This window comes from Nerophis ophidion, linkage group LG07, assembly GCF_033978795.1.
Source record: "Nerophis ophidion isolate RoL-2023_Sa linkage group LG07, RoL_Noph_v1.0, whole genome shotgun sequence".
Classification (NCBI taxonomy): Eukaryota; Metazoa; Chordata; class Actinopteri; order Syngnathiformes; family Syngnathidae; genus Nerophis; species Nerophis ophidion.
The window spans coordinates 22,587,590-22,603,606 of record NC_084617.1 but is presented as its reverse complement, the minus strand read 5'-3'; the positions used below and the strand labels follow the sequence as shown (position 1 = coordinate 22,603,606).

Below are 16,017 nucleotides of genomic sequence, written 5' to 3'. Positions count from 1 at the left end.
CCCTGTGATTTTCGTGAGGGGCACTGAAATTTGGGAGTCTCCTAGGAAAATCAGGGGGGGGGTTAGCAAGTATGTGTATTAGCGGTGAATGCGGTGTTACAGCGACACCGCCGCTGTATAATACCGGCGGGCCAGCTCTAATGTTAATTTGATATTGCCTCAAGGGCCAAATGAAAATACACGGCGGGCCAAATTTGGCCCGCGGGCCAGAGTTTGACACCCATGGTCTATTGCGATATATGTTGATATGATTTTTATCGGCCCAGCCCGAAGTTATTCCACAAAAAAAATAACAATTAGCAATGAATTAAATTGTGACTCCAGCGCTTTCGAGAGGGGACTAATTAGTTTGAACAATCTCCGAAGTGGTCGCCCGCCTCTCATGCTTTTGTCCATCTTGCCTCGAAACCGAAAGTTAACTCGCCGTATTTTATTCTCCACTCATGCGATGATTAAAGAGGCTGAGCTGGTATCTCTTCTCGCTGAAGGAAGGTTAAAGGAGTGATTCCTGGAGCCTTCTGTTGAATATTCCTCTGGCAGGGGCGATCCAAATGGCGTTGGTTATCTGCGCATTACTCTCAAATGAATGGATATGTTGGGAAATGGCTGCCAGATTAGTTCCCCGCGGCAAAAACGACATGAAGGGGAAGCTGTTAGTGAGATTTTCTGTCATCCGCACGCTGAGTCTGGTAGAACTCGATGCAATCTGCCGCCGCACTTCCCGCAAAGAAGCTTTGCTGAGGAACGATCCGGGCCGTGAGTAACCGAGCCGAGCCATAAAGCTGCCCACTCCATCAGCGCCGCGGCGCAGATTGATCAGCACGCTCCCATTTGAGTGATTTCCCTCCGGATCCAAAGCGGCGCAATTAGTCGCCCGCTGTATTTCGCCTGGGCGCTGACCCGCTGCAGCACGCAGCACTCTGCCAATATGACTTCCTCCTAAGAGCTTCTCTATTTGCACAGCTCGGCTCCTCTTGGCCTCGCGACGCCGCTAAAGAGGATCACGGATCGCTGGCGGCCGGCCAAGCGCTCGCACCTGCCGAGATAGACGAGGCCTTAGCGCCCGTCACACTCGCTATCTGAATGCGGCGAGTTGCTCTGAGGCGGCGGCGGCGGCGAGCTCAGCTGACCTCTGAGGCCGCTCGCGCTTAGAACAAAAAGTCCACTGCAGAAGTCATCTTCTTAAGTGATGATTGGCAATCCTATTTGACAGAAAGTAGCGGGATCGATAAAAGTTACTCTCGTTGTGGAGGTCAGGTTTGGGCTCCGGGGCTCCTCCCTAGTTGGGACTCAGAAGACCAAGTGTAAGTACACAGGTGTAACAGACTTATGCACTCAAAGGTTATGTATAAGTATTAGGGGTGTAACGGTACACAAAGATTTCGGTTCGGTACGTACCTCGGTTTAGAGGTCACGGTTCGGTTCATTTTCGGTGCAGTAAGAAATCAACAAAATTTAAATGTTTTGGTTATTTATTTACCAAATTTGTAAACAATGGCTTTATCCTTTTAACATTGGGAACACTATAATAATTCTGCCCACGTTAATCCACATTTAACTGCCTCAAGTTGTTGCTTTGATTAAATCAAATGACAAAACCTTTCTTCTACATATAAAAAGTGCAACATTAAACAGCTTCCATTGAAACTGTTTAATGTCAACTCATCATGCTTAATTTATTACAGCATTTGGGAAGCCTGTAGTTGACTTTTATTATGTAAATGTTGTATTTTTATCAACATGTGATAGCAGGGACCCTGCTATTCAACCAATCAGATGGTTGTGTGGGCGGGACAATGAGGCAGAGACAGAGCCAGAAAGCTTGTGAAGACTTCTGCTTCCGAACTTGTTCGGTGTGCCCGCGTGCCGAACCCAAACCCCCGTACTGAAACGGTTCCATACAAATACACGTACCGTTACACCCCTAGTAAGTATGCAAGTATAGCACACTTATGCACTTAAATACTAAGTGCAAGGTACACGAGTGTAAAGCACTTCTGCACTCAGAAAACTAAATTTTAATGTCTGGTAGTAACACGCATGTTACTACTCAGTGGCCTAGTGGTTAGAGTGTCCGCCCTGAGATCGGTAGGTTGTGAGTTCAAACCCCAGCCGAGTCATACCAAAGACTATAAAAAAATGGGACCCATTACCTCCCTGCTTGGCACTCAGCATCAAGGGTTGGAATTGGGGGTTAAATCACCATAAATGATTCCTGGGCGCGGCACCGCTGCTGCTCACTGCTCCCCTCACCTCCCAGTGGGTGATCAAGGGTGATGGGTCAAATGCAGAGAATAATTTTGCCACACCTAGTGTGTGTGTGACAATCATTGGTACTTTAACTTTTTAACTTTAAAGACTATGTAAGTACAGGAGTGTAACACACATATGCACTCAAACAACTAAGTTTAAGTATGCAAGTGTAACACACTTATTCACTCAAAAGAGGAATAAGTATGCAAGTGTAACAAAACAGATTCACTTAAAAACTAAGTGTAAGTACAAAAGTGTAACACACTTATGCACTTAAATACCAAGTCTAAGTACGCTACTCAGTGGCCTTGTGGTTCGAGTGTCCGCCCTGAGACCGATAGGTAGTGAGTTCAAACCCCGGCTGAGGTATACCAAAGACTATAAAAATGGGACCCTTTACCTCCCTGCTTGGCACTCAGCATCAAGGGGTTGGAATTGGGGTTTAATCACCAAAAATGATTCCCGGGCGCGGCCACCGCTGCTGCTCACTGCTCCTTGGTGAACAAGGGTGATGGGTCAAATGCAGAGGACAAATTTCACCACACTTTGTGAGTGTGTGACAATCATTGGTACTTTAAATCAATTTTAATACTACTTGGTTTCAAAATCATAATGAAGCCCTTTCAAAACATGTTACAAAATTGTCTCTTGGCTGCTGACGTGTAGTGTCTTTTTGTAAAATCGATTCTTAAAAATATTTATTAAATACATTGTTATTTTGGTCAAAAAAAATATTATTGTACAAAACTGGCATTAAAATAAATTTCCTCATTTGAACCCACAATGCAAAGCTGGCAATTGTTGTGCTTTTATTGCATAGCAATAACAAATATAAAAATTGTTTCACACAAAATTTCAGAAAAAAAACAATTGGAAAGCGGAGGAGGAAAGAAAAAATATTATTCTGCTTCAGGCCCCAAATTAGCCTGAAAGGGGCGGCCATGTTTTTTTGTGTGTTGATCAGCAGTGTCGATGGCGCTGGATTATGTGGACATCAGCGAGGGCAAGTGCTGCTCCTTCTTCCTCCCGCTTCCACTTGGATGGTTTGTGGCAAACATCAGAGGACGGCCAAGATCACACGAGACCCTCGCTACTTGGTGTTTCTCTAACGAGCCCGGCGCCCTCCTCCTCCTCTTCGTCTACGCTTTCTCCACGCTGCCCGTTCAAAGGCACCGCTCATCCTCTTTAGCGCCGTCGCTCCCGCTTCTCCTGCGCTCGTCGCGATAAAAGCCAACTTGACGCCCGCTTGTCAGTGCACGTTTGGCCCGTCTGACCTGACGGGCCACGCCTTTGCTGATTGGCCGGCTAACGTGAGCGGCAGCATGTGGACCCGCCCGCCTGGTTAAGCTCCACCTCCTAGCGCAGATGGGAGAAGTATGACAAAGCAGGTCAATATTAGTCATTAGTGTCTACTGACTGACACTGTAAGATGTGTTTATTTGAAAATCATCTTACGAGCCCCTCTTAAGAGTCAACTACGGTAGAAACTACAAGAAGAAAAGTAGGGGATGAAAGCGAAAAACAAGGGAAAAAAGAAAAATATTTAAAAGGGGGGGAAAGGTCAAAAGGGTATGGGAAATTAAAAAAGAAGGGAAAAAAGGAGTGTAAGGAATGGGGGTAAAAAAAGAAGAGGAAAACAAATGCAAAAAAAGGGGTAAATTCCAAAAAGAAGAACAAGTTTAAGAAGAGGGGTAAGAGAAAAAAGGGGAAAACAAGAAAAAAAAAGCAAAATGGGAAGAAACAAGGAAAAAAAAGTGAACTACAATATCAGACTAGCAGTTAACAGATGTCATTACAATTTATTGCATTTTGTGAATGAGCCGACAGATCATCCATCTATTTTCTACCGCTTGTCCCGTTCGGGGTCGCGGGGGTAATTGAGCTTACTTTCTAAATGTTTGTCATGTTTAAAAAGTTTTTTTTTAATATAATGTCCCGTCATCAACTAAATTTCACATTGCTTCTTAATAGTGTGATGTTGGATTTTTATAACTTATTTGTGTAATGCCTCTGATGTAACGTAGTAGTGTTTAAAAATTGATTCTCCGTAAAAAAAAAAAAAATTATATATATATATATATATTAATTTATTTATATATGTATTTGTATATGGATATATATATACACATATTTATACTGTATACATTTATATGTATTTATATATATGTATGTATATATATATATATATATATATATATATATATATATGTATATATATATATATGTATATATATATATATATATATATATATATATATATATATATATATACATATATATAAATGCATTTAATTATATTTTAATATACATTCAAATATACAAATAAAATGTACATATATATTTATATATTTAAATATAAACATATATTATATATTCTTATATAAATATACATATATATATATACATATATATATATATATATATTATATATATAACAGATGTGTATACATTTATATATGTATCTATTTATATTTGTAAATGTGTATGTATAGATATACATATTGAAATATAGAAATATACATACATATTTATACATGTAAATATACTTATCTAGGTATATACATATTTATATATGTAAATATAAACACATACATTACATATACATAGATAAACAGATACATAGATAAACAGATAAATATATGTTTATATGTGTATACATTTATATCTATCTATATATATATATATATATATATATTTATGTTTTTATATATATTTTCAAATATACAAATAAAATGTACATATATATTTATATACTGTATGTATATGTATTTATATATATGTATGTATGTTGCATGCATGTATATGTGTATATATATATATATATATATATATGTATATATATATATATATATGTGTATATATAATATATATATATATATATATATATATATATATATATATATATATATATATATATATATATATATACATGCATACATATATAATGTATGTATGATGTACATTACTAAATTGAGAAAAAGCCCAAAATTGGAAAATATAATGACCAACATTAAAATAGGGTAGCATAGTAGGCCTACTGTTCCCCTAGCATTCAAAAAAGCGGTTATTCATCCTCTTCTTAAAAGACCTAACCTCGATCCTGACCTCATGGTAAACTACCGACCGGTGTCTCACCTTCCCTTTATTTCAAAAATCCTCGAAAAAATTGTTGCGGAGCAGTTAAATGAACATTTAGCGTCTAACAATCTATGTGAAACCTTTCAATCCGGTTTCAGGGCAAATCACTCCACGGAGACAGCCCTCGCAAAAATGACTAATGATCTATTGCTAACGATGGATTCTGATTCGTCATCTATGTTGCTGCTCCTCGATCTTAGCGCTGCTTTCGATACCGTCGATCATAATATTTTATTAGAACGTATCAAAACACAAATTGGTATGTCAGACTTAGCCCTGTCTTGGTTTAACTCTTATCTTACTGATAGGATGCAGTGCGTCTCCCATAACAATGTGACCTCGGACTACGTTAAGGTAACGTGTGGAGTTCCCCAGGGTTCGGTCCTTGGCCCTGCACTCTTCAGCATCTACATGCTGCTGCTAGGTGACATCATACGCAAATACGGTGTTAGCTTTCACTGTTATGCTGATGACACCCAACTCTACATGCCCCTAAAGCTGACCAACACGCCGGATTGTAGTCAGCTGGAGGCGTGTCTTAATGAAATTAAACAATGGATGTCCACTAACTTTTTGCAACTCAACGCCAAAAAAACGGAAATGCTGATTATCGGTCCTGCTAGACACCGACCTCTATTTAATAATACAACTCTAACATTTGACAACCAAACAACTAAACAAGCCGACACGGTAAAGAATCTGGGTGTTATCTTTGACCCAACTCTCTCCTTTGAGTCACACATTAAAAGCGTTACTAAAACGGCCTTCTTTCATCTCCGTAATATCGCTAAAATTCGCTCCATTCTGTCCACTAAAGACGCTGAGATCATTATCCATGCATTTGTTACGTCTCGCCTCGATTACTGTAACGTATTATTTTCGGGTCTCCCCATGTCTAACATTAAAAGATTACAGTTGGTACAAAATGCGGCTGCTAGACTTTTGACAAGAACAAGAAAGTTTGATCATATTACGTCTATACTGGCTCACCTGCACTGGCTTCCTGTGGACTTAAGATGTGACTTTAAGGTTTTACTACTTACGTACAAAATACTACACGGTCTACCTCCATCCTATCTTGCCGATTGTATTGTACCATATGTCCCGGCAAGAAATCTGCGTTCAAAGGACTCCGGCTTATTATCCATCCATCCATTTTCTACCGCTTATTCCTTTTCGGGCTTATTAGTGATTCCCAAAGCCCAAAAAAAGTCTGCGGGCTATAGAGCGTTTTCATTTCGGGCTCCAGTACTCTGGAATGCCCTCCCGGTAAAAGTTCGAGATGCCACCTCAGTAGAAGAATTTAAGTCTCACCTTAAAACTCATTTGTATACTCTAGCCTTTAAATAGACTCCCTTTTTAGACCAGTTGATCTGCCGTTTCTTTTCTTTTTCTCCTATGTCCCACTCTCCCTTGTGGAGGGGGTCCGGTCCGATCCGGTGGCCATGTACTGCTCGCCTGTGTATCGGCTGGGGACATCTCTGCGCTGCTGATCCGCCTCCGCTTGGGATGTTTTCCTGCTGGCTCCGCTGTGAACGGGACTCTCGCTGCTGTGTTGGATCCGCTTTGACCTGGACTCTTGCGACTGTGTTGGATCCATTATGGATTGAACTTTCACATGTTAGACCCGCTCGACATCCATTGCTTTCCTCCTCTCCAAGGTTCTCATAGTCATCATTGTCACCGACGTCCCACTGGGTGTGAGTTTTCCTTGCCCTTATGTGGGCCTACTGAGGATGTCGTAGTGGTTTGTGTTGTGGTTTGTGCAGCCCTTTGAGACACTAGTGATTTAGGACTATATAAGTAAACATTGATTGATTGATTGATTGATTGAAAAACAAGGCAGAGGATGTATATTTAATGTTGTTGGCCACTAACTTTGCACACAGTTTGAACAGTAACACCATGTTTGTATATTTAATTGATTACCTGGCCTACCACTAGATGGAGCCAGTGTACCACGGTCTGACACCTGCGGGGTGGTCTGTAGGGAAGAATTAAGCGTGACGACGGTGACGTTATTCCGGCTCACACCCGAGCGCCACGGAGCCTTTGGGCCGCGAGGCGCATGGTGGTGTTCTGCGGCGGAGAGAAGGAAAAAAAAAAAAGCATCAGGTTTCAAATTGCCGACATCAAGAGCCGCCTTGAACCAGGAAGTGTGTTATATAACGCCCTGACTGCAGGGAGCGGGAAAGTGGAGCACAGGGGTAGATTAAAAATGTTTCTGCATAAAGAGGGGGGGGTCAGACTGTCATAAAGAGTGAGGTGAGGGGAGCATTGCATGCTAGCACCCCCCCCCCCCCCCCCCCCCCCCCCCCGCCAAGGCTTCCTTGGTTTCATTTGGATAATGGAGCATCGCTTTAATTGGCCGAGCGATTTTTCAGCGGAGGTTTGTTTGCCAACACGTCTGAGCAGAATTATTTCCGCTACATTTACAGCACAGCGCTCTCATTAAACACCCCTCCCCCCACAACCACCCTCCACCCGGAGCGGGCTGCGCACGAGGAGGCCGGGCGGCGAGGAATAAAACATGTTTATCTCCCATCTCGCCGTCCTCAGCCGGCTTGTAAAGGAGCTTCAAACTTCTCTTCTGCTCCTTCTTTCTCTTCAATCATAAAGCTGCTTTGACTTCCTGTGCTGCCCTCTTGCAAGGTCTGCTTTGTTATTGGAGTCTGCTGTTATTGTCCCGCCTTGTCGCTCGTTACCACAAACACACCACAGTGCATCATCATCATCATCATCATCATCATCATCATCATCATCATCATCATCATCATCATCATCATCATGCTCTCAGCAAACAAACCATGTTTGTGACACTAAGTCAGTGGTTCTTAATGGCGGAAGCAGGGATCGAACCTGGAACCCTCAAGTTGCTGGCATAGCCACTCTACCAACCGAGCTATACCGCCCCCCTAACAACATGTATTAGTTTAATTACCTGGAATTGTATATATTTTATTTTAGCATGCAAACAGTACTAACAACATATATTAGTTTAAGTACATGGAATTGTATATATTTTATTTTAGCATGCAAACAGTACTAAGCTCATATGCTACCAATAGCATGCTTACAGTTAGCATTAGTGAAATATCAAAATATATGACACTAAGGTGTATACATGTTAAATTTCTTAAACGAGTTAGCATGCTAATGTTAGCATGTTAAAATTCTAACTGTAACATGTGTCAAGTACCAGCATACAGTGTATTCAAATGTAAATGCAAAAAAAAATCTGCTACACAAATTCAGTGTCAAAATGTGTCTGTTTTTTCCAGGTACTCAAAGTAATATACAGTACAGGCCAAAAGTTTGGACACACCTTCTCATAAAAATGGGTTTTCTCTCTTTTCATGACTATTTACATTGTAGATTGTCACTGAAGGCATCAAAACTATGACACCTGTGAAGTTAGAACCATTTCAGGTTAAAATTCCTCTTGAAGCTCATCGAGAGAATGCCAAGAGTGTGCAAAGTAGTAATCAGAGCAAAACTAAAATACAAATGATGTTTTCAGTTATTTAAGCTTCTTTTTGTTAAGTAGATAACTCCACATGTTTTCATTCATAGTTTTGATGCCTTCAGTGACAATCAACAATGTAAATAGTCATGAAAACCCATTGAAATGAGAAAGTGTGTCCAAACTGTTGGCCTGTACTGTATATTACTTTGAGTACCTGGAACAAAACAACACATTTTGACACTGAATTTATGTAACAGAATTTCCTTTTTACATCAAACTATGCAGACAATTTCAATGACAAAAACATTTGGAAGCAAACATTGAGTGTATAAAAGTTCAGTGTTTTAATTCAGTGTACAGAAGTTCTTTTGAAGTTAAGTCTATGAAAGTTCAGTGTTTAAACATTTTTAATCAAAAAATTTAATTTAAAAGTTTTGTGTATTAAAATTCAGTGTACAAAAGTTCAGTGTTTAAAAATTCTGTTTAAATTTTCAGTGTATGACAACTCAGTGTATAAATGTTCAGTGTTTAAAAACAGCCTTTTTAAACACACACTTTCTGCTACCAATTTGTTTTGTTCAATGAGATTGTAAGCAACATTTGAATCAGTTCATAAAATTCAAATGGAAAAAATTCCGTCGATAAATTCAGTGTCAAAAAAAGCTTTCGTAAAAAAAGACACAAATGAACCTCTGTATCAGGGGTCACCAACCTTTTTGAAACCAATAACTACTTCTTGGGTACTGAATAATACGAAGGGCTACCAGTTTGATACACACGTAAATAAATTGCCAGAAATAGCCAATTTGCTCAATTTACCTTTAATAAGTAATCTTTATATATAAAAAAAATGGATTTTTCTGTATGTCATTCCGTCATACATTTTTTTTCCTTTTACGGAAGGTTTTTTGTAGAGAATAAATGATGAAAAAAACACTTAATTGAACGGTTTAAAAAAGGAGAAAACACGAAAAAAATGAAAATTAAGTTTTGAAATATAGTTTATCTTCAATTTTGACTCTTTAAAATTCAAAATTTAACCAAATAAAATGAAGAGAAAAACTAGCTAATTCGATTTTTTTTGAAAAAATTTAAAAAAGAATGTATGGAACATCATTAGAAATTTTTCCTGATAAAGATTAATTTTATAATTTTGATGACATGTTTTAAATAGGTTAAAATCCAATCTGCACTTTGTTAGAATATATAACAAATTGAACCAAGCTATATTTCTAGCAAAGACAAATCATTAATTCTTGTAGAATTTCCAGAACAAAAATTTTAAAAGAAATTCAAAAGACTTGATTTGCCAGAATATATTTTTTTTTATTTTAATCATAATAAGTTTATAGAAATATTTCACAAATATTCTTCGGTGAAAAAACAGAAGCTTAAATGAAGAATTACATTAAAATGTATTTATTATTCTTTACAATAATAATAATAATAAAAAAAAACCTGAATGTTGATTTAAATTGTCAGGAAAGAAGAGGAAGGAATTTAAAAGGTAAAAAGGTATATGTGTTTAAAAATCCTAAAATCATTTTTAAGGTTGTATTTTTTCTCTAAAATTGTCTTAAGAATCAAAGTAAAAAAATAAATGAATTTATTTAAACAAGTGAAGACCAAGTCTTTAAAATATTTTCTTGGATTTTCTAATTCTATTTGAGTTTTGTCTCTCTTAGAATCAAAAATGTCAAGCAAAGCGAGACCAGCTTGTTAGTAAATAAATCAAATTCAAAAAATAGAGGCAGCTCACTGGTAAGTGCTGCTATTTGAGCTATTTTTAGAACATCTGGTCCTTACGGGCAACCTGGTGCCCGCGGGCACCGCGTTGGTGACCCCTGCTCTGTTTGAATCAATAATCAGCCTTGCTTGTTTTTTGGTTCTTTAATATATGTGCGCTAATGTGCTTAGGGTCAAAGGTCAAATCCGTCTTTGGTGAGCAGTAATGTATGCTTTTTGAAGAGAAACCATCTTAGTTGTGTTGTAGGTGAAGCAAATATGTAATCATGCATCGCATTAATAATCAACCACTTTGCCTTTAAAACTTGCACAATGATGCTTTTATCACGTCTTAAACCCCTCCCACTTCCCAAACGACTCGGACGTTGAAGGAAGACGGTGCTTGAGGTCAAAGGTCGCAATCAAAGAATGAATAGATGGTTTCTTCTTCTCCTGTGTTCATTAGCGCTGATCAAGGCTCTCGCTAACAGGGGGCGACGTCTTGTGAAGGCTGCTCCCATGATGCCCTGCAGCGCCGCCTTTAAAAGCTGCGAGTCAAACGCTGGCTTTCATCTCCTCTAACACGCGTGTGTGTGTGTGTGTCCGCAGGGTAACCAAGAGGCCGCCAACCCCCCAGAAGCGATGGCCCAGCCCTACACCCCGGCCCAGTACCCCCCGCCTCCACAGAACGCCATCCCCGCCGAGTTTGCCGCGCCGCACCCGCTCCCGACAGCGGACTACAGCGGGCAGAGCCGCGTCCCCGAGCACGCCATGACGCTGTACACGCCCACCCCCACGCACAGCGAGCCGGCGGGCGGCGACAGCAACACGCCCAGCATCAGCGCCCCCACGACCGCACCGGTCAGTGTCGCTCAGCACCTGCAAACACTCTTCTCCTCCACAGGCCGCCAGCAAGTAAACACCTTTCCCTTCTTCTCACGCATAAGTTTGCTTCTTCTCACCTGTCTCACACCTGTCTCACACCTGTCTCACACCTAAAAAACACCTGGCTTTCATTTACACAATAATGGAGGAACCATGGTACATTGTCGTCATTTTGCATAATTAAGCGTATGTTAAATATCAAAAAATGAAGCACAAACTTATTCCCAGCTCTTTCCTGCTCCGTCACTGATAAAAAATATAATCTTGTCATCATCTGCAGTTGGAGTTGCATTATAACATTAAATGTATATTACTCATTTAATGTATGCTTTGAAACATGCATTAAATTCAACTTAAGTTTGATAATAAAAACCTAAAAAACGTTTCACAATAATACAAAAATTGGGAATTAAAAATGTAAACTTCCTCTAGTCTGGACATAAAATACACGCAAAAAAGTGTGATTCTTATCCATCCCCATTCTAAATCCATTGAACATTTTCAAAAATCAATGTTGTTTTTTTTTTTTTCTATAACAATCCAAAAGGAGCTTCCTTTACTGTTTTGAAAAAGTTGTATTATAATGCAAATATAATAAAAATTATCATAGTACATTACGAGAATCAGTTTGAATCGGTATTGATTCTAAATCGAATCGTCACCCCAGGAATTGGATCGAATTGTTGGATGCCCAAAGATCCACACCTCTAATATACACGTAATATAGCAAATACATTTCTTGAATTTAAAAAATATTTTTTCAATAATGATAAAACTCAAAAACTAAAATATTAATGATTATCATTAATTATATATACTGTGTATGTATATATATATATATATGTATATATATATATACATTTTTTTTATTTTTTTTAAATTATTATTCACTTGTTAGAGTAAATAAAAACAATACATTCCCTCTGAATTTTATTATTTTAAGTCAAGGGCTGTCAAAGCTGTGTTTTATGATTAATCATGAAAAGATTGTATTAATTATAAGGGCTGTAAATCTTTGGCCAATTAACAATTTGATCCGTTTCCGATTCCTGTGGTGACGATTCTCGATTTAAAGCGATTTTTTGCTAAGTATTATTCGGTCAAGTAATTATAATTAAACTTTTTGCATGTTTGAATCACTATCTGGATGTGAATCAATTTCTTTGTGCACCCCTATTAATTATGAATAATCATAGATTATTCATGTTGACCACACATGCTCTTTTATCTTAACCGCGGATGATTAGTATACAAATATTATTTTTCGGTCAGTAATGAGATTACTGCTTACAAAGATGAGTGAGACGGACTTCAGGTCTCTCTGGCAAATCTTACTTCAAAATAAACCCAGATGGTGCTTTTCATTAATATAAATGAAAAAATAAATGACATGCGTTTTAATAAATATTCATGAATGGAAGTATAATGTCAAAATATTGGCATTTTTGAAAAGTGAATTTAAATTATGCAAGCAAGTACTTCACTTATATAAATCAAATCTAAGAAAAATAATGGATAGACAGCATAAATTAAATCATTTTTTTATTTATGTTTTAATAAATGTTACTTGATGTACATTCTTAAAGGCCTACTGAAACCCACTACTACCGACCACGCAGTCTGATAGTTTATATATCAATGATGAAATATTAACATTGCAACACATGCCAATACGGCCTTTTTAGTTTACTAAATTGCAATTTTAAATTTCCCGCGGAGTTTCCTGAATGTTTTGCAATTTGTTCAATTAATAATGGAGAAGTCAAAGTAAAAAGATGGAGGTGGGAAGTGTTAGCCTTTAGCCACACAAACACACGGTGTTTCCTTGTTTAAAATTCCCGGAGTTTAAGCTTTTCTATGGATCAGAGCGGTCAAGCGAACATGGATCCCGACCAGTTTTCGGTGAGAAAATTGTGGTAAAAAGTCGCCTCTTACCGGATATCAGCGGAGCTTGCGCCATCCATGCAGCTGCCGTGACTTCCCTCAGAGACTGGCGTCAACACATCCGTGGACACACCCCTTCGATTATCAGGTACTACTGTATTTAACTCACTAAAACACTAGCAACACAATAGAAAGTTAAGGGATTTCCCAGAATTATCCTAGTAAATGTGTCTAAAAACATCTGAATCGCTCCAAATGCAATCGCCTTTTTGTTTTTTAACTTTTTTTTTTTTTTTCTAGTCCTTCACTATCAATATCCTCATCCACAAATATTTCATCCTCGCTCAAATTAATGGGGAAATAGTCGCTTTCTCGGTCCGAATAGCTCTTGATACTGGGGCTCCCATTATAAACAATGTGAGGACGTGAGGAGCCCTCACACCGGTGACGTCATCGTCTGCTTCTTCCGGTAAAGGCAAGGCTTTTTTATTAGCGACCAAATGTTGCAATCTTTATCGTCGATGTTCTCTACTAAATCCTTTCAGCAAAAATATGGCAATATCGCGAAATGATCAAGTATGACACATAGAATGGACCTGTTATCCCCATTTAAATAGGAAAACCTCATTTCAGTAGGCCTTTAATGGTTTGCATTGACGTGCATGAGATGGTGTACCTAATGAAGTGGTCTCTTGGATAGGAACGACTTCTCTTGGATAGGAAGGACTTCCAAAACATCGTGCATAAAAATGTGTCTCATCCAAGTTTGCACGGTCAAGTCAAGAATAAAATAGATGAAAATATGATATATTTCTGCATGCAAACGTGCACGGCATTCATGGAACTACTTTGCTGCTGCAGCATAAAAGTTAGCATTTGTTTTGATTTTGCAACATCCCACTACTTTTTTGCACAAGTGGCAAAAATCTGATGCATTAATGTGAGTTTTGCAACTAACTACACTGTAGTGGGGGTGGAGGGTGGGGGGTGGGTTTAGATATGAATGATTTGGGCTCCTCTGTGACATCATCATCTCAGCTCACATTCATTAGTGTTAGCAGGTTTAGTGAGTTGGGTGAAATAAAAGCTAGGATTGTGTCTCCGTGCGAGTGTTTGACCTGCTGCTCAGCTGCCAGCACACGAGAGCCAGGATCAGTCCGGTGCTGAAGCTTCACAAAGGTGTTGTGAAAGATGAAACATGAAAAGTGAGAGCGCTTCTTCTCTCGCGGCAGTGAAACAGCTGCTGGGGGAGGTCATCTTCTGATCGTGTAACCCATCATCCCACTTTTTATCGTCTGACTCTTCTTCTGACTCTTTTTTTCTTCAGACTCTTGTTAGGACTATTCTGACTCTTTTCTTCTTTTTCTCTTTCTTCTGATGCTGCCTCCTTTGACTCTTCTTCTGATTCTTCTGTTTCTTCTTCTGACTCTTGTTATAACTCTTTTTCTTCTGACTCTTTTTCTGACTCCTTTATTTACGTCTTATTATTCTGCCTTATCTGATTCCTTTTTCTTCTAACTCTTCTTTTTCTGACTCCTCTTGTGACTCTTCCTCTTCTGATCTTGTAACCCCATGACTCTTTTTCATCAGACATTTTATCTCCTGACTCCTCTTCTTACACTTGTTCTGACTCTTCTTCTTCTGACTCTTCTTTTGACTTATATGACTTTTTGTTTTCTTCAGACTCTTGTTATGACTCTTCTGACTAATTTTTTCTGACTCTCTTTCGTCTGACTGCTCTCTCTTCTTCTGACTCTTCTTTTTTGACTTCTTGTTTTACTTCTTCTTCTTCTGCATTCTTATTCCTCTTCTGACTCTTTTTCATCTAACTGCTCTCTTTTCTTCTGACTCTTCTTTTTTGACTTCTTGTTTTACTTTTTCTTCTTCTGCATTCTTATTCCTCTTCTGACTCTTTTTCTGACTCCTGTTTTTTCTTGTGACTCCTGTCACATTCATGTGACTCTTGTTAAAACTATTTTTCTTCTGACTCTTGTTTTTCTGACTCCTTTTTTTATTTCTTCTTCTTCTTCTTCGTCCTCTTCTACTGACTTCCTTTTTTTACTTCTTCTTCCTCTTCTTCTTTTTCTTCTCTATTCTTCTTCTTCTGACTCTCTTTCTGACTCCTGTTTCTTCTCCTTCTTGTGACTCTTCAATCTTCTTTTGACTCTTGTTATGAATCTTTTACTGCTGACTCTTCTTTTTCTGAGTCCTCTCTCTTCTTCTGACTCTTGTTAGGACTCTTTTTCTTCTGACTCCCTGTTTTACTTCTTTTTCTTCTTCTTCTTCTCTTGACTCTTTTTCTGAGTCCTGATTTTTCTTCTGACTCTTTTGCTGACTCCTAATTTTTTTGTGACTCTTCTTGTGACTCCTGTCTCTTCATTTGACTCTTGTTATGACTGTTTTTCTTCTGACTCTTGTTTTTCTAACTCTCTTTTTTTATTTCTTTCTTCTTCATCTTCGAACTCTTTTTTTTACTCCTTCTTCTTCCCTAGTCTTCTTCTTCTGACTCTCTTTCTGACTTCTGTTTCTTCTTCTTGTGTCTCCTCCATCGTTTCTTTTGACTCTTGTTATGAATCCTTTACTTCTGACTTTTCTTCTCATGACTCTTGTTATGGCTCTTTTTCTTCTGACTCCTTGTTTTACTTCTTTTTCTTTTTCTTCTCAAT

At 38.4% G+C, this 16,017-nt stretch overlaps 1 protein-coding gene across 10 annotated transcripts in view; it reads left to right on the top strand.

The window, feature by feature from the left end:
* The window catches only part of LOC133556071 (RNA binding protein fox-1 homolog 3-like), a 981,253-nt gene that overhangs the window by 860,680 nt on the left and 104,556 nt on the right, over positions 1-16,017 (top strand). For 7 of the 10 annotated variants that reach the window (XM_061905676.1, XM_061905679.1, XM_061905680.1 and 4 more), the window contains one exon: positions 11,192-11,497. In XM_061905676.1, coding sequence (XP_061761660.1) covers positions 11,192-11,497 — 306 coding nt within the window. The remainder of the gene's footprint in view (positions 1-11,191; positions 11,498-16,017) is intronic. The other 3 variants (XM_061905681.1, XM_061905677.1, XM_061905678.1) reach the window with 1 other exon arrangement.